The sequence below is a fragment of the Biomphalaria glabrata genome, chromosome 16 (assembly GCF_947242115.1).
Source record: "Biomphalaria glabrata chromosome 16, xgBioGlab47.1, whole genome shotgun sequence".
NCBI lineage: Eukaryota > Metazoa > Mollusca > Gastropoda > Planorbidae > Biomphalaria > Biomphalaria glabrata.
Genome location: NC_074726.1, coordinates 28,509,897 through 28,529,543, shown reverse-complemented (window position 1 = coordinate 28,529,543; position 19,647 = coordinate 28,509,897). Strand labels below are relative to the sequence as shown.

General features: G+C 36.3%; 1 protein-coding gene across 1 annotated transcript in view; it reads left to right on the top strand.

The window, feature by feature from the left end:
• Nucleotides 1–19,647, top strand: part of LOC106056697 (neurobeachin-like protein 1) — a 70,315-nt gene that overhangs the window by 10,527 nt on the left and 40,141 nt on the right. Inside the window, exons 10-28 of the mRNA XM_056013843.1 lie at nucleotides 164–270; nucleotides 1,401–1,484; nucleotides 2,359–2,457; nucleotides 3,972–4,079; nucleotides 4,692–4,827; nucleotides 6,101–6,204; nucleotides 7,048–7,149; nucleotides 7,921–8,099; nucleotides 9,445–9,577; nucleotides 10,351–10,473; nucleotides 11,588–11,716; nucleotides 12,835–13,003; nucleotides 13,815–13,897; nucleotides 14,037–14,126; nucleotides 14,856–15,030; nucleotides 15,892–16,025; nucleotides 17,728–17,893; nucleotides 18,115–18,217; nucleotides 19,167–19,320. Coding sequence (XP_055869818.1) covers nucleotides 164–270; nucleotides 1,401–1,484; nucleotides 2,359–2,457; nucleotides 3,972–4,079; nucleotides 4,692–4,827; nucleotides 6,101–6,204; nucleotides 7,048–7,149; nucleotides 7,921–8,099; nucleotides 9,445–9,577; nucleotides 10,351–10,473; nucleotides 11,588–11,716; nucleotides 12,835–13,003; nucleotides 13,815–13,897; nucleotides 14,037–14,126; nucleotides 14,856–15,030; nucleotides 15,892–16,025; nucleotides 17,728–17,893; nucleotides 18,115–18,217; nucleotides 19,167–19,320 — 2,378 coding nt within the window. The remainder of the gene's footprint in view (nucleotides 1–163; nucleotides 271–1,400; nucleotides 1,485–2,358; nucleotides 2,458–3,971; nucleotides 4,080–4,691; nucleotides 4,828–6,100; nucleotides 6,205–7,047; nucleotides 7,150–7,920; nucleotides 8,100–9,444; nucleotides 9,578–10,350; nucleotides 10,474–11,587; nucleotides 11,717–12,834; nucleotides 13,004–13,814; nucleotides 13,898–14,036; nucleotides 14,127–14,855; nucleotides 15,031–15,891; nucleotides 16,026–17,727; nucleotides 17,894–18,114; nucleotides 18,218–19,166; nucleotides 19,321–19,647) is intronic.

The window sequence follows — 19,647 nt, the reverse complement described above, 5'->3', positions numbered from 1 at the left end:
CCATAACTAATGTCCAGCCTTTCATCTCATGCTTTGATGATCCATAGTCTGAAGGGGGCTTCCACTGGGGAACTGCTGTGTGGGTGACATTGTCCAACTTGAGAGAAGGGAAGGGGTGATATGACTTGATTGTGTTAAGATTTGTTTATTCTGTTGTTGCCAGGCAGCATTGGAGACATAGTGAACTGCTCGGATAAAGTGGCACTACAGGCATTGGTGATGAGTGACAACCTGTTTGAAGGACTTGTCTCCTTGTTAAAAGGCAGCCAGGTGTGTTAAAAACTGTCTCAGTCCTATGTTTTTATCATTCTTTTTACGTCTGTCCATTTTAAGTATCTCTTCATTTAGATTTAACCTCAATAAATAAATTGAGAAGTTGAAATTGTTATGTTCTCTTTTCATCCAAGTAGTGGGGCTTGGTGGCTGAGTGGTTAAGCACTTGACTTAAAAACCTAAGGGTGGTGAGTTTGAACCCTGGTGAAGACTGACATATGATTATTGGCTGTCTCTAAGCTCACCGAATTTAAATAAGTACCTAATGTTGGGGAAAGTATAGACAGTCAGTTATTGTGTTGGCCACATAGCGCCCTCATTAAAATAAATAAATAAAATAAATTATAGTTTTTATATAGCGCTACTTTCATGCTTATAGCATGCTCAGAGAGCTATGGTCCAATCATCTCATTTGTGGAACAGTGGAGGGAGGGGGTATCTGGGAGAAGGTTTTTCCATGCTGCCTTTAGGGGCTCAGTAAACACAATTCAACTTGAGTCGGGTGTCGAACCTTGAGCCCCCTTCATAGATAGACAAGTTCAAGCGTACTTAGCCTCTTGACCACGCTTCCCGCTAACCACCTAACCATCTGTCATAGAAACAAAAAAGAATGACATCATTTGTTCTTTTTACTCTACCTGTCCTTTTTTCAACAAGTACATTCACTTTGTAATGAAATGAACACATCTGGATACACTCATAATTCAGCCATACAAAACTATCTTGGTATGTGATTCATAGATTGTGGCTTCAAAGTTAGCTTGGCATAGTTGGTCTGAAGGGAGGGTCTCCAGTCATGGTCTTATGGAGGCTAGAAATATTAGTTTCAGATGTAACTGAAACTGAGTTATGTTTGTTCAGTGTATTATGTTAGCACTAAAACTTCTCTTAGATACTCTCCACCACCTGTACACAATTTGAACTAAATGCTCTATGCATACATGGAAACATTATACAAAAATAAATAATAGTAATATCCATAAAACTTTATTATTGTTTTATCGAAGATGCTATATAGAAATGTTTTTATTAGATCACTTCTTAGGATGTGCTTAGATGTAAGGGTATTCCTCAAAGTCTATACTTTTGTTAAGGCATTAGAATACATTCACACCATATATCTTCAGTTTCAGGGACTAGATCTTCAAAAACTTGCTTGTGCAATAGTCAAAACACTACAGAGCATTTTCTCTGGGTCACCGAGTGCAAAGGTAATTACTTAGTACTTTGGTAAGGTTTTCTAGTTGTATCATTCTGTGTAATAGGGAAAAGAATTATAAAACATATATACTATAGACTAACAAGTCCAAAAAAGGATCTTCTAGAAAGATTTATGGTAAAACAAATATTTAGATCTGTTGACTTCTTCTTGTAAAAAAGATGCATAGATTTAAACATATGCTGGTGTAAAAGTGTGGGAAATCAGAAAAATGCTGTCAGACTTGGTGTGGGGGTCAAAATGTTTATTCCTGTTTCATTTAGCTGCTGAGGTGTAAGCGCTTTTGCAGTCTGTGTCATGGACAAATAGTCCTCTGTTTTTCTCAACTGTTCCACGCTGTCCTACAGAGTGTTGGTTATGCTGGGTGGTTGTGGTAATAGTGTCTTTTTAAGGTGAATTAAATTGGGGCAGCCTTCAAAGGTACGAGTGACAATTTTATAGGAGTGGGAAGAGTGTCTACTGTGGGTTGTGCGTTGGTGTGTGGGGGTTTTTTTTAGGTGAAAATCTAAAGACATGTCCTATTCTGAGTAGATTGCTATTTGCATAGGGGGAAATCTGTTAAATTTAGTCCTATTATCTTATCTTATATACTAAAGACGTTACTTCAAAAAAAGAAATTTATGTCCTAGACATTTTATGTGTCAATCTAGTCATGCATGCTAATCAAAGACTTAAACTTTGCTAAGTCGTTGGTTTTCCTGGCTGATTCAGGCAACCCATTCCATTCTCTAATGGCACTATGGAAGAAAAAGCACTTGTATGAGTTTGTTCTAGTGTATGGAATAAGAAATGGTTGTTATTGGTGTCAATTATTGTCTATGAACTTAAATATTTATGTAGATTTTTGTTTGTTTCATGTTTCCCAGGGAATGTTTGAGATGTGTGTTGGATATAACGAGTTCCTACAGATATTGAAAGATTGTGGACAGCCGTCTCGAGAACTGCTTGTATGTCTGTTAGATTTGGTGAGTAAAATTGTACATTACCATATTATATAGAGATGTATAGAATCGGTAGACTTAGCATGTTTAAAAAACAAACTTTGACAGTTTTCATTATAAATGTTACTTTTACTGAGATGCCTTCTTAACACTTTTTTTTTTCATTTTGTCTGAAAATATGCAAGTGTTGAGTTAACCATATTTAGCTCATTCAGTGCACTAAGGGGGAAACATTCTGATATTAAGAAAACTGGCCTAAATTTTTGTAACACATGTTAGGTAAAGCAATGTTTTATATAATTAACTTAGATACTACATTTTTAAACACATGTTAGGTAAAGAGGTATTGTATAGAATTAACTTATATATTACTTTTATTAAAAAGTTTTGTTGAGAAGTTCTGAGACAATTTCTCATCATGATTAGTTGGCTTTTTTTTTTAGTGTTTTTTTTTAAAGTTTCAGATGTCCCTTCAGAAATAAAGATTGTTACATCCTTGCCCAAGCCCCGTGCCCAAACCACAGGAAATGTTAGAGGGAAAGTTTTTTTTTTTTTAAGTTTCTTGAAAACCCAGACCTTGGTGGTTTATTTTTTTATTTGATTCTTTTTTCTTCATTTTGACATGACACATGAATGAAGCAACTAATCACAAGCTGAAATATGAATGCTTCAATTAAATAAATCCAACATGGAAAATCATAAGTTTTTGTCTTGTAGGCTGAGTGGTAAAGCACTTGGCTTCTAAACCATGGGGTATCGAGATCAAATCCCAGTGAAGACTAGGGTTTTGAACTATGTGATTTTAGGACATCCTGATACAGATACAAATCCAACTATAATGGGTACCTGACTTTAGAGGATTAATGGGCTTGTTTTTTTGTTGTTGTTGTTTTTTTTTAGAAGTTTTAGATGTACCTTCAGAAATGAACATTGTTACATCCTTGCCCAAGCCCCCTGGAGAACCACACAGGATGGTAGTGGGCAATGTTTGAACCATCATGAAAACATGGATCTTCTAACTTTTATATAGATTTAGTGTTTCCTTTTCTCATTCACTATGCCTTAGTCTGTTGGACCATTGGGACACCACACGTGATCTTTTGACCCTCTTTTTCCATTCCTCACTTTCGCCTTGACTAGAATCTCTTTTCAATTATAAGGTTCATCTGTTCTTTAGTGTTGTCTTCCCATAACTTTCTCTGCCTGTTCCATGGTACTGTTCCCTGCAGGAAGGTTTTTGGGATCCTTCAGGATGTCATGATAAGTTTTAAGATCCAGTGCTACCATTTATTAACCAAATACTTAAACTTGTCTGATAGCATGAATGAAATGGGAACAATATTATTAATACAGCATTTTTTTTTTCTATTAGTCTTTAATCTGATTGTTTTTGAGATGTTCAAGAAATATTTGGTCATTATTGTTTGATACATAACAAAAAACTGAAACGTCATTAAATGAAGGGTAACCAAAGAATAAAGGTTTTAGTCATTATTAAGAAAAAATAATCTTTACCTTTACTTTCTACATTCAAATAGATTGAAGAAGGACCTTTCCAAACGACAAAATGTCATGTGATAAGGAACACCCAAGCTGCTGTTTTGCTGATGAAATGGGTGGAACACATTCAGACTCCTGAGCTTCAGGTTTGGCTTGCCTCTTAATTTCTTTTAAAAATTGTATTTATAGAAAGAATTGAATATCAATTTAGAAAGAGATGTCTAGACAAATCGAGGTCTAAAATAATTTAAAAAAAAACACATTTAGATCTAGAAATATGTGGATTATGCTGGCAACTAGATTTATATTCTAAGCATTGATTAAGATTTTAGTATTGGATCTAGATTACATCAAAAATAAAATACCTGAATTACTCGATTTTGTTCTAACTTTTAGGCCTTAAATAAAACTAGATAATCAAAAAAAAAAAAAGTTTGACACCATGAAATCAGAAGTGAACTCATATTTTAAGGTTTTTGACTTAAGTCTGGAAAATATCTGATACTCAATATTACAAAGGTCAAGGATAGAAAACAAATATGGCAGCTGAAAATTAAGCTGAGGTTGACATTATCCTAAAAGAGCTAAATCATATCAATGTGACTATGATATTTTTTTCCTTGGATTCTTTGATTTCATTGTCTTTATTTCATTGACTTTAGTTCATTGTATTTAGTACATTGACTTTAGTTCATTGATTTTATGGACTTTATTTCATTGACTTTAATTCATTGACTTTATTTCATTGTTCCCCACAGGTGTGGCTGAGTGAAGAAATGAAGAAAGTCTGCACTGCCAGTTATGGTAACAGAATGGCCTGCTGTAGAGGACAGATGGTTGGGGTATTGATCTCTTTGTTACAAAACCACTCGAACCTTCAACTCAAGACTGTTGGTATGAATAAACTGCACTAGTTTTTAATTGTTTCTTGAAAACCCAGAGCATAGTTTCACTTCAGTCAGACCATAATTTCACTTTGCTGTTGTGTACTTTCTATCTCTTTGTAATCCGACTTTTATAAAGAGTATTCCCAATGATTTAGTGTCACAGTTGTATTGTACATAGCTGGGCATATTCCCAGTAAAAGTAAAAAGTAAAGTTTCCCTTTCAGACCTTGCGATCTATGGGGCAGATGATGTTAAGGTCATCTGTTTCTACGGCCAACAGTTAACAAGCAGGGTGTTATGTGGCCAGCATAACGACCAACTGCCTTTACTTTCCCCAACTAAAATCAGATACCCATTAGAGTTGGGTGGACTCAGGGGCGCCCTAAAAATCCAGAAATTTAAAATGCCAGTCTTCACTAGGATTTGACCCCAGGTTCGGAAGCCGAGCGCTTAACCACTCAGCCACCGCGCCCCACCATATTCCCAGTAACTCTGATAAATTTTGGTGGATTCTCTGTCTTTACCCAAACACAACACACTGTAATGAATAAAACAAAAAATGAAATATCCACCAGTTAAAATATGCATTCTTCCATTCAATAAATCCAACAAGAAAAATCACATAAGTCTGAATTACTATATGGGTTGTTGTGGCTGAGTGGTAAAGCACTTGGTTTCCAAACAGAGGAGTCTCAAGTTTGAATCCAAGTGAAGTCTGGGGTTTTAAGCTCCTAGATTTTGATTACGCCCCTAAAGCCACCCCAACTCTAATGGGTACTGACTTACATTGGGGAAGTAAAGTGGATGTTGGTTTTGCTGGTCACATGACATCCTCATTACTTTTCGGTCATAGAAACCGAAGAGCTTTACATCATTTGAGCCCAAGGTCTGAAAGAGGCACCTTGAATTACAATATCGAAATCACATAAAATAGATTTAGGCCAAACTAGTTTTATAACGGAATGAACTGGACTCCTCCCCCTCACATTACGTTGTTTCCATTTTATATAACATTTACAAGTCTAGTCTTATCGTCTTATCTTATATGATACAGACGTTACTTCAAAAAAGAAGATGATTCATCCTGCGTGTCATTTAGTCATGCATATTAACCAATGATCTAAACTCCGCCAAGTCACTGGTTTTCCTGGCTAGCTCAGGCTACCCATTCCATGCTCTAATAGCGCTAGGGAAGAAGGAGCTCTGCTAGATACTTGTGGAGGAGAAGCTTCTGACTTGGTTCTATCCCGCCAGTCAACCTTATTTCTAAACATTTTCAGGGTACATAATTTGCCTCTTGGAGAGACTTGGTAACTTGTCCATCTCTGCTTCAGAACTCAAGAGTTTAATTGGTCTCTTGAAGCCCTCGGCAGATAAAAAACAGGTAATTATATGAGATTACATCCAGACCTGTCCTATTACGGACTTTTATCATAACAGACTTGTCCTATTACAGACTTTAACCATAACAGATTTGTCCTATTACAGACTTTAACCATAACAGACTTGTACTGTAATGAACTTGTTCTATTACAGACTTATAACATAATGGATTTGTACCTTACAAACTTTAACAGACTTGTCCTATTACAGACTTATATAAAATAACAGGCTTGTCTTATTACTTATTACAGACTTATAACACAACAGGCTTGTTCTATTACAGACTTTAACCATAACAGACATTTACTATAATGGACATGTCCTATTACAGATTTATACCATAACAGACTTGTCCTATTACAAACTTGAACTATAAAAGGCTTATACCATTTTTTTATTTTTTTATTATAGCTTTTATATAGCGCTTCTTTCATGCTTATAGCATGCTCAGAGCCCTTTTGGTCCAATCTCATTTGTGGGGGGGAGGGGGGGGGATATCTAGGAGTTGGTTTTCCGTGCTGCTTTTAGGCGCTCAGTAAACACAACTCTGCCCGAGTCGGGTGTCGAACCTCGAGCCCCCTTCTAGGTAGCCAAGTTCAAGTGCACTTGGCCTCTCGACCATGCTTCCCACATAACATACCATAGCAGAATTATCCTATTAAATATTTGTCCTATTAAAGTCTTGTCTTACTACAGACATTTTCTATTACAGTTTTGTCCAGTGACAGACTTATTAACTTTTAGTAACAAAAAAAAAATTGAAGTCATTGATTCATAGAACCTCATCTGAAATCATCACAACATAATTATCTTTAAATTGTATATGATTGACTTGTGTTGACAGTATCCTTACACCACGCGACTGATGAGGTCATTATCATTTATGGCAAGACGAGATGGATTGTGTGGACCTCTTCACTTCTTTGATATACAGAATTTATCTGATGTAAGTTTTTTTTGTCTAGCGGTGCTGATAGAGACATTTCTATTCTTCTTGTATCAATGTTGAATTCCTAGGACATATTGATCATTTCTATTCTATCAATGTTGAATTCCTAGGACATATTGATCATTTCTATTCTATCAATGTTGACTTCCTAGGACATATTGATCATTTAGTTGGCATCTTCTCTATGGGCATGTATCTAAAAATAACGTTCTGTCATGCACTAATAAACAGGACTTTAAACATTGATCTTGGGGCATGGTAGCAGAGTGGTAAAGTGCTTGGCCTTCCAACCAAGGGGTCCCCAGTTTTGAATCTCTGTGAAGAGAGTGGTTTTGAATTTCAGGATTCTTAGGACGCTCCAGCCAACTCTGTTGGGTACCTGGCATTAGTTGGAGAAAGTAAAGACAGTTGTCATTGTGCTAGCCACTTGACACCCTCATTAACCATCAGCCAGAGAAACAGATGACCTTTACATCATCCCCCCTATAGATCCCAAGGTCCGAAAGGGGTATTTTACTTTACTTTTTTGTTATTTAAACATTGATCTATATACTGCTGCATAGCTAATTTAACTTTCTTTGACAGGGGGGTAGGAGAAGGTGCTATTAAAAGCAATCAATAATAATTTCTGCATCTTCCATCTCTGTTTACTGCAGATTCAATGAGTAACTGTTTCTATTTATACACAATAAAACAGTACAGTTTTAATTTCTGTTACATTTTGTCAGTTTTAAATTAACCCTTGTTGTTTTTTCTCTCCACTACAAGGTGATCAACTTACCTGGCATACGCAAGTGGCCAGGTCCTGGGTTTTCATTCTTCACCCTTCTGTGTTTAGAACCACACCCGAGTTTAGAAAGAATAAGGCAGTCAGTCTCATCGCTATCATCATTTTCATTGTCATCTGGAACATTATCTTCACCGTACTACAGGAGAATCATTTACAGGTAATAATGATATGATAAAGTTAATTGGCATTTCAAGTTATGGCATGATTAATTAGTGTTTGGCTACCTTTTTTACAAAACTTAGATCAACTCTGTCTGTCTGTTGGGTAAAAAGTTTGAACATGTTTTTCTCTCATTTCCCATTGTCAGATCAAGTTTTAAAACTTTGAACAATTATTCATTGAACCTGACAAGTCACGAAACTATAAAAAAAAATTAACCAATTAATTAATTAACTATTGGGGATTAATTATTTTGTTTGATATAGAAATAAAGGGAATAAATGCTAATTAATAAGAGATGTTGATGTATATATGGATTTAACCCCCTTATTAAGTTATGACACTTTTTTTCTCTCACTTCCCATTCTCGGATCAAGTTTAAATTTTGCATAATTATTCTTAGTCGATGACGATTCATGCAATCAATCCAAATATTAACCATTTAATACTAATTAATTAATTGTGTTTTATATAGCAGAAAGGGAGCTAAACCCTGTAATTTTAAGATAAATAGCAGTAATTAGCATCTTTTTCCCTTAGATGAACTTTGTTATTAAAAAGTGTTGTTTTTTTCTATTGCTTGTAAGAACATTGGCTTCAAGCCTGTTGAGAGATATTAAGATGTATTTTCGTGGGTGATTAAGAGAATTTAATTAAATAGACTTAAATAGACAACGGCTTTGTCTGAGTAAGATGTTATAAAAATATGCAGGTTGCAACTAGGTCTCCATGGTCTTATGCTGCACTCTTCCTTAATCTTCAAACCTGAAGACAATGCCTCAACATTTTCCTGAACATTGAATCTCTTTGCTTGCTCATTAGATTTGTATATGTAGGTAATTGTAGATTTTATTCTGTGCCTTGCAAAGACTAATTCTGAGGATGAGTAGCCTGGATTGCTTCTCATGAGCCCATGAGTTTATTTTATCTCTTTTGGCTGTTTCTTTAGCTTGTATCTATCACTCTGAGCCTCAAGACAATGGGCTTTAAGCTCTAATGGAGACAGTGGAATTTTTTTAAAGTCTCAGTCCGCTAAAACTCATCAGTATACGTTTCTGAATTAACTTATGCAGGAACATTTTACTAATTAAAAAGACAGAAGTAAACCCAACATTTTGAGTTTGTGAACCAGACGCTGCAGCCTCTCTTTAAAAAGTATATACTGTTTCTCTTCTGCTAATGAAACAAATCACTAATTTTATGGCAATTTTAAAAAATCAGAAAACTAAACTTTGATCTAGATGAGAGTGAAAAAAATAACTGCAAGCCATACAAAGAAATGAAGTACAATATTTTGTATGTATAAATAACAAAAATGATATACAGTTATTTCATTTTCTCAGTTTTAGCAGCAGTAGTGGTTGTGGGTTTGAGGCTTTTGTGACGTCTGGTCTCAGCCTGACTGTTGCTACCTTCAGTAAAAAAGATTACAGCACAGTTACAGTTCCAGAAGTCACTCTGGATGATGGTTACTGGGTAAGTGTGGACACCCAGGTTGCATATTACACTCATTATGTCATGCAGCCTCCTGAAGCATTGATGGATTTTTTTTTTCCATCTGGAAATCCTTAATTCCCAGACTATCCTAACCAAAGGGTTTTTATTGTACAGCAAACTTTGGCAGACATAATGAAGCTGGGTACAAATCTTCCAGCTTTACTTATGCATGTTCTTTTTTTAAACTGTTCCAAGCAGAAAATCATATTACTAGCCGTGTGTGACCAGCGGCATGTGGGCCTCAGTTTTGGTATTACTGTTGGGTATTACTGATCAACTGGATTGAATTTGAATCTGTTAAACATGGAAAATGTTGCAACGAAAATAAAAAGTAGAGTGTGAAAATGGGTTGGCGCATTCATATTCATAACTAATATAAAATACTGTGATAGGGGGTTGACACAATTTCTTTAACAAAGATACAATTAAGTATTTTATGTCTATTTTTTGGGCCCTGTGGTTATGGGAGGGACATTAAACATATACTTCGGTCTCCACCATGATCTAAGGAATATTTAGTTTTATAAAGATTGGCCCAACAGTTTTGATTTCTATTCGAGACATACATACATACACCTTACTTTGTGCTTTATATATTAGATATACCATTTCCCAAATCTAGATTTTGATAGCCTTAAAAAAATAAAGCAAGTCAAAACAGTAAAACTTTTTGAATAATAGTAAATTATTGTTATTGTTCTTTTAAGTGATTCCTTAACTTACTAAGAATCTCATTCTTTTCACTTTTGCAGCATTCCATTTGCATAGTCCACCTGGCTGGTAGGAGATTCTCCAACAGTCCTGGCCAAGTCATCGTGTATATAGATGGTAAACTGAGAACCACCGCACCACTTAAATTTCCAAGTCTTTCAGAAGTAAGTCATTCCATGTATTGGTAGATTTTTATAAAGCTTCATAGCATCACTGGCCTCCTCTCATTTGTAGAAGCACTATGGTTTATCTTATAGAGCATAATAACAGGCCTGGACATTTGTTATGGTAGGAATGATGTTACCCACGCAGCTGATATGTCGAAAGGAACAAATAGCGAATACACGATTACAGTTTGGGATCAGTACCTTCACACATTCTGTCAGGATTTAGCAGTGTGTGCAGTAACTTGTCTAGCAAATGGTCACTGGCTCCTGATTTTTCCTCAGGGTTGACTTTGAAGAATTTCTCATGTTTGGGTTTAGAAGCAGGGCAACAGAAGTTTTGTTTCTGAGTTTTCCTTCTCCTAGGTGGGTAGCCAGACAGGAAAAGATATTACAACTACAAACATGCTTTGACCTTAGATCTAATTACAAGTTTCCCCTTCAGAACCTTGCGATCTATGGGGCAGATGATGTTAAGATCATCTGCTTTTTGGGGTCCTGGGTTCGAATCTCGGTGAATACTGGGATTTTGAATTTCAGGATTTTTAGGGCTTCCCTGAGTCCACCCAACTCTATGGGGTACCTGACATTAGTTGGGGAAAAGTAAAGGTGGTTGGTTGTTGTGCTGGCCACATAACACTATGCTCTTTAACATTTGGCCAAAAGAAACAGATGAAACAGATCTAGTTACAGATCATTTGCTATTTCTTAACTTATATACTACAGACCTGCTTCAGAACAGGTTATTATTATATCTTGAGCATGTCCATGTCCTTCACTTAGTCGTTCATGTTATTTAGAGACTGAAACTTATTATGTTCTTCCGTCTGGCTCATGCAACCCATTCCATTATTTCTCAACAGGACACTTTCCTTTCGTAAATAGACAAATAAACTAGAGTAATATGTATTTTAGGATACAAAGTGTTTGACTTAAATCCACATGGAACCAACATGGACCTGCCTCAATAAGTTTTCAAACATTTGCTTGTATTTTGTTAAGCAATGACAAGAAATAACATGCCTATCCCAAACTCTTATAATCTTCACTAATTGGCTGCTCAAATTGATTTGTATTCATTTTGTTTTCATTTTAACTACCATTTTTGTTTCAGCCTTTCAATATTTGTCAAGTCGGGTCCCCTGGTAAGAAATTGACAACAGAATGTGTCAGCGACACGTCTGCTAACAGTCAACAAGAAGTGAAAAAAGTCTCTTCCTTAAAGTACATGTTATCCTTCGCTGTGAGTAGTTTGACTTCTCATTACCCAGCATACATTTGTCTTGTTTGTTTTTTTTTTGTTTTGAGCATTTGGAAGCCAGACCTCCTGCAAGATGGTGGGAGATGGCAGTAGACAGGATTCAAACCCTGGACCATCTTGAAGACAGTCTTGAATGCATACCACACATCTAGGCAGTCGTCTTTGTTTGTAAAAATGTTTCACGTTTCGGGTGTTCCTTCAGAGTTGAAGATAATTTACTTCCTAGTCGAAATCTCAGGCATGATGATGGGGGATGCCAGCTTGCAGGGACTGACCCAGGACCATCGAATGACATTCCAGCTCGCATACTGCATGACTATGCAGCCACCCATGTGATATAATTTTAATGGCTCACATATTGTATCAATCTGTGTTAAACCATCAATAACTTTATGCAAAAATTGATACTGTTACTTTATGCCACAATTTTATACAGGTCATAGACTCTTATCTAAGTAGATGGTTGCTATTCATATTGTATTTGGATTCCTATTCAGTTTTGTACCTTCACTGCTTTAAGTTTACTTTGTGTAGCAGTCTAGAAATGTATGGCTGTGAGTCTAGAAATGTATGGCTGTGAGTCTAGAAATGTATGGCTGTGAGTCTAGAAATGTGTGGCTGTGAGTCTAGAAATGTATGGCTGTGAGTCTAGAAATGTGTGGCTATGAGTCTTGAAATGTATGGCTGTGAGTCTAGAAATGTGTGGCTGTGAGTCTAGAAATGTGTGGCTGTGAGTCTAGAAATGTATGGGTGTGAGTCTAGAAATGTGTGGCTATGAGTCTAGAAATTTATGGCTGTGAGTCTAGAAATGTATGACTGTGTCTAATTAGTTTTTCATGTTGTTAGTAAATCTCAGCCTTTCTAAATGTGGACTTTTCTGTTTGTGGGTCAGGCACTGCAATTGTTATAGCTTATTTGTAATGCAGCTATTTGGGTATGTCTTAATGTCATCATATATTAAGATACAATATATATATATTCCTCATGCTTTTAATTTGTATTAGTTAAAGCAAATCTCAAATCTGTATTTAGGAGATGGAGAATATATAAAAAAAAAAAACTACATGTATTTACTTATCCTTTCAACTGATCTTTCCCAGCTTCGAGGCAGTGATACATCTACTAGTGGCTCCAATGTCAACACCCTAGCCTCCGGAGCTCAGGAGGAGACTTGGGGTCCAGTGACGTGCCTCCATGGTCAGATGGAGTCTATTTGTGTGTTCCATGATTCCCTCCAGTCAGATCAGGTTAAAGCCCTCCATCAAATGAGTGAGTAATTGGCTGTCAAATTTCCAGCGATTGTAAATAAAATTTAAAAATTAGCAAAAAAAAAAAACAACAACAAAAGTGGCAAGGTACCTGAAGAGCTAGGTAAATGTGCTAGAATCTGAAGAGAGAGGTATATGTGCTAGGATAGCCTGATGGTTTGGTAGTTTTTTTTATGAAGCTTTTTGGAGAGAATCTAAATGTGTCTACAATGGTTGCTAACATATGCAATAACTTGTTGGCTAGGTAACATGTCGGGAGGCGGGATCTTTGGGAGCCTCTGAGCCCACTCAGCTCTAATGGGTACCTTCTATTACTAGATCTAGATGTAAACATTTAATGATATGTTACATAGGTTAGGGTTGAAAAAAAAAACTTTGCTTCATATAACTACTTTATAAAACAATGCTTTGTTTCAGCTTTTTTAAAGTTTTTCACATTTTTGTTAAGAATTTCAAGTCCAGTCTAGGTATAATATCTATAGGTCTGTGATCGCAACATATTTTCATTAAGGATAGCGCAGTCTTTGTCTTCAATAAGGCATCAGTCTCATGTTTGAGGGACAGTGACACTTTTTGCTTCTTGTTAAGTTTGTATCAATCTTTTCTGATTGTCATCACGTTTATCTTTTTTTACTCTTCAATTTATTTTGAATTATACAAAGCTAAAAACAAAATCTAATTAGATACATCAGATTAGTCTTATAACTTGACAATATTATCCATGCTAGTTATATTTTGTTACTTTGACATTGGTCTGAATAGAAGCTCTACTTCTATCTGCCACATGAAACTAGCTCTTTTTTTTTATCCAGGCGTCAATTCACTGTTCCATTTTTCCACTGATGCAATAATGGCTGACTTGCCAAGTAAGCTGATAGCCAGGTATAGTGCAAAGGTGAGCAGCTGGTAGTATATTTCAATTTGTCTGAGCTATTACAATACAAGGCCTTTATTTGGCTTGAATACTGTCTTATCTTGCTTAGGTTTGATTATGTTATCAAAGAACCACAAATCTATTTTGATATCTCTGCCAGGCTTGCAAGGGCTCTGTGTGTGCTGACCTTTCACCTTTTCAAAATCATGGCACATTCTCAGGCAACAAGTGTATCAACTGGGATTTAAAAGTGAGTTGTTGGTAGCTTTACATTTTAGTGTCACAAATAGCTAGCTAGAAAAATAAAGCCAAAAACACCCTCTATTTTAATGTCTGTCTAATCAGAAAGACCATTAGACATTTTTTATATATATTTGCCACAAACCAAAAAAAACAAACATTATATAAATACAGTGCTTTTTTTGGAATAAAAAAAAAATAGGTGGCGGTACTCAGTGATGGATTGCCTAACTTTTAACTACTAATAAATTAATAATAAACGTTAAAATACTAGAAAAGTAATAATTTTCCTCCACATTGAAAAAGTTGCTGGTACATCGTACCGGTGTGTACCGTAAAACAAAAAAGCACTGTATAAATATATATGGGGCATGGTTGTTGAGTGGTAAAGCCGAGGTTTCTTGAGCTCTAATCCAGGTATAGATTGAGATTTGAGATTTTCAAGATGCCTCAACTCTAATGAGTACCTGACATACATTGTGGAGTTAAAGATGGTCGTTCATTGTGCTGGCTACATGATCCCTGTTGTAAACTGTCTGCTTAGAAATAGACGAGCTTTATTTCTTCTACCCTCATAGGTCGCAAGGTTTGAAAGGGATACCTATACTTTTTTACTTTTATAGTTATAAACATATCAAACTTTTTCTGAATTGGCCTTCAAATGATATTTGTAAAAAAAAATTTTGTTGAAATAAGAATTGTTGTTTATTATTTTCTTAATAATAATTTTTTTTTTCAGGATGTCATAAATTGCCTGGGTGGCATCCAAGTGTTATTTCCCTTGATAGAACTCTTGGACCAGAGAGTCATAGAGCTTCCAGATGAAAGCCCAAGTTCCCCAACAAGGGGAGAGGCTGAAGAGCTTGACCTTGATGATTGGGCCATTGTGGATAGTCGAGCTTCGCTAACAACAGGTTGGTTTTCTTTATCCTTTTCCATTTCAGAGGTATCAGGCAATCATATAAAAATTGTCTTCTAGTCTAAAGATGGGAGGGGGGGGGGTGACTGAGTGGTTAAGCACTTGGCTTCTAAACCTGTGGTCCTGGGTTCGAATCTCGGTGAAGATTGGGATTTTGAATTTCATGATTTTTAGGACGCCTGTGACTCCACCCAACTTTAGTTGGGAAAAATTAAGGTGGTTGGTCACTGTGCTGGCCACATGACACCCTGCTCATTAACCTTTGGCCATAAAACAGATTACCTTAACATCATCTGCCCTGTAGATCGCAAGGTCTGAAAGGGGAACTTTTTCAACACCATTTGGTACCTGCATTTTTTGGTTATATCTGATGCAGATAGAACTCTAGTCCAACAGGGATCTGTTTAAGTTTAAGCATGGTCCAGAGGCTAAGTGCACTTGAACTTGGCTTGGCTTGGCTACTTCTGAAGGGAGTTCGTTGTTCAACACCTGACTCGGGCAGAGTTGTGTTTACTGAGCGCCTGAAGGCAGCACGGAAAAACCTTCTCCTAGATACCCCCTCCACCCACTGGTCCACAACTGAGATTGGACCAAAGCCCTCTGAGCATGCTATAAGCATGAAAGTATCGCTATATAAAAGCCATAATTTATTTTATTAATTTCTTTTGCTGTCTGCATCTGTCCTGCTAGGGCTTGGGATTGGGTAATATTTAATTCAAAAAGAATCGACCAATGTGGTTAGTAGTAAACTACTGTATTAAGTTGTTGTCAACTCAATATTGAATCACTGCACCACTTGCTATAGAAAGTAGTTGCTTGTAAAGGACTGATAACTTGACTTTGTATGTTTGTATAGAAATTAAACTGGACCACAACCAACTGGCTGCGTTCATCACCATGCTGCGATGCATGCTAAAAGAAAAGTCGGTAAACAGAGACAACTTTGTCCGCTCACACTGTGCTTCCACGCTGGGGATGCTGATGCAGAAGGTAGGTTGAAAATTATTCAAATTTTAAAATCAGAAAGTATTTTAATATACAAAGCGTCTATGGATCGTCTCATAGATGTCCCCCACATAACAGTTCCTCTCTCTCCATTCAGCTGATGTATCAAAAGAAACGGCAAGGGTCGATACAGTTTGGGGTCAGCGGCATCGCTGACTCTGTAAGGGTGTAGCACTGCGTGCTGCAAACTGCCGAAGGGTTGCCAGCTCCTGATTTATCCTAAGGGTTGAGTCCTGAAGCCTGTCCATGTTTAGGTGTAGCTCCAAGGCAGCAGAGGTTTGAATTCATCATTTTCTTTCTCCTAGCTGGGTAACTAGCCAAGGCTAACAAGCCCCTCTTGCCCAAAGCTATTTCAATACATTGTGTATTTGAATAATCATGCAATAAATAACAAATGAGAACTTGCCCTATAAAACATGGGTGGCTGTTAGGAAAATCATTAAATCACTAAATTTAAAAAAAATCATCTGAGACAAGAATTAGTTCCTAAATCATTTCAGAGACAGCAGTAACATTATAGAAGATTTGACTATGTTTGTTCAAAGCCAGCAGTACAACAGATTACAGAAGATTCGACCATGTTTATTAAATTGTTTTTTTTTTGTTTTGTTTTTCTGTGGATAAGAAGAGTTTTTTATTATTGTTTTGTTTTCTTTTTGTATATCTTTATCTGTGGATGTGTGGCAGCGTGACACTTGGCTTTCTGAGAGGGCTTGAGTTCAAAACTTGATGTAGGCTAGAAATGTTTGCTGAGCGTTTAAAGGCATCACAAAAACCTCCAAATACTGCCACGCCCCCCCCCCCCCCCCCCCCCCACTTTCCATGTCACACAAACTATTGTGCTTGGAAGTAACTTTGAAGACATTGTATTCAAAAGCAATAATTAAAAAAAAAACTAATTGTAATGATAGCCGAATGTTGTTTTGTTTTGAGCTGTTATGTATCTACTGATTGGGTATTATTGGGGTGGGATGCTTTCTCTCCCTTGTGGTAAAAAATAATAATAATAATAAATCCTTCTTATTTACAGACTTTTTGATTATCCTGAGTTATCTAGGTTTATCTCAGTTTTTTCCCAAACTGTGTTTTGTGGAACGCTAGTGTTTCACAAGGCCTGAATAGGTGCTTCAAAAGCTACTGGAATAATTAACTAGTAGGCCACTCGTGAATTAAAGCAGTGTTTCGCTAAATACTCAGAATGTGCAAAGTGTTCCATTCAGGAAGAATGTTTGAGAAACACTGGTCCACCTGTTAGAAGAGATCCTAATGATTCTTAGTCACAGTCAACTTCTACATAGATCATTATAAAAATTATTTTGAAGAATTCAGGCCAACATATAAATATATATATATGTATATTGTTACGTTTATTATGTGGTGAGACTCTAGCGATAAACCAATATCAAAACGACAAAATCATAGTTTATAAATGCTTTAAATTTTATTAACACTGACACCACTATTTAGTTTCTATTCCCCCATTTTGGATCTCTCCTTTTCAACACGCATCCGCACTGTTCCACATTTACGCTAACATGCGCATGTATATATAAAATCTAGCTGTTGAACTAATCGTTGTACTCCCTTGAAATGTAAGAGAAATACAAATCCATTGGACCATAGCTAATTTCATATGGGATTTAAATTATATCCAACTGTTTGAACAGCCAGTACTGTTTTGTTTCAGGTTCATCCAGACTTCATGGATGTGACTGTCTTGATGGCTGTCCAATATCTGGTTGAAGATTGTGATGACAGGACAGCGGTCAAGTCAACATTACTACAGCACATCTACCACTACATTTTGTTTGACTTCTCCTTATGGAGCAAAACACAGTTTGCTGTTAGAATTGGTAGGACATTGGTTTTGTTACTTTGCATAGAATAAAACTGTCTGCTGTTAGAATATTTATTACAAGTGTTATACTCCTAAACTAATAGCACTATTTTTAGTTACCTGTACTTTGTAATATAAATAAAGGATAACTCTTGCTTTGAATGAAATAATCTTCATTTCTGATGGAATGTCTGAAACTTGTAAAACCAACCAACAAAAAAATATTTTTGTTCCTAGGCCACATCCAGTACTTGAACACACTCATCAAAGATGACAGGAAGTATTTCAGAAACAAATATGGAGTTCAGTTTTTCTTGGACATCATCAGAGCTTATTACAGGTTTACATTTGTTTAAATTTGACCTTTCTCCTGAGTTTCAGTAATTATAACTTAATTCATTTAGGCATATCTAAGTGAGTTTTTATATAGTCATTAATTTCTTTATATTTTTTTTTCTATATAGCTTTTATATAGCGCAACTTTCATGTTTATAGCGTAGAGCACAATGTCCAATCGTATTTTTTTGTACCAGTGGTGGGAAGGGGTATCTGGGAGAAGGTTTTCCGTTCTGCTTTTAGGTGGTCATTAAACACAACTCTGCTCGAGTTGGGTTTTAAACCTCGAGTCCCTTTTGATAGGTAGCCAAGCCAAGTTCAAGGGTACTTAGCCTCTTGGCCACACATCCCAACTTAGTTGGAACAAACCAGTAACAAAGGTTCAGGGAGATGCATTATGTACTTTAACAAATAGCTGACTTTGCTTGGCTAGCCCAATGATTGAGGTCATCAGTTTGGCCCATAAGTCCTGTGCCATCTTACATCCGAAGAGATGACTGTTTCCCTTTGCATCTTCTCATATGACTTAAGAGGCCTTGAAGTTGATACGCAGCTGCAGTCACATCTGTCATTACCAGGCACCACAACATTTTCACTCTTCTTTTTACTTCTGGTGTGTGCACCATCCATGATTCAGGAAACTAATATGTGAATAGCGTGAATGTTGTGTATTCTATCAATTCTATTCAATCTAGTCTTTTTTTTTCTTTTTTGGATGGCATATTAAATATGAATGTTAACTTGACTGTAAACTTTTTATAATTTTGTTTTCTTTTTGGCCCTTAGATAAATTTCTTTGAATTAAAACTTTTCTTAAATCAGTGCGCTTATAAACCAAATTAGTTAAGACTATAATATGTCTTGATTGTTGAAATCAGAAAAGCCTTATGCATGTAAAATATGCAACTTAGTTTGAGTCACAAATCTTGTATGGCAAACACTTGTCGTTTCAGTACACCAGAAGACAGTCACCTGAGCGAGGATGATGGGAAGGTGATTAGAACGTCCTTGTTCTCTCTGATCAAGTTCTACGTCATGAATACCATCAAATCAGAAGAGCTGACTCAGATCATGAGCTTTTTGTTGGCTGTGAAGCAACCTGCATTGGTCAGTGAGATTTTTACAAGTGACTTTTGTTGTTTGAAAAAAAAAAAAAAGGTCGTCGCCTTTTTGCTGACAGCAAAGCTCAGTAAAACTAAAACATTTCTTACACCAGAATATATGTTATAAATAGTCTCACCTTCACCTATCCCTTAGTCCATTGGGGCACCACACAAGATCTGTCAACCGTCTTTCTCCAAATAGTCCATGCCAGCTAAAATTTTGGACATCATTCGACCAAAGCTTGTTTTATAGTATAAAGTAAGCTTTTGTGTTTACTTGAGGGGGGGGGGGAATGGACTCATCATCTCTGAGCAGAGTGAGTGATTAGTA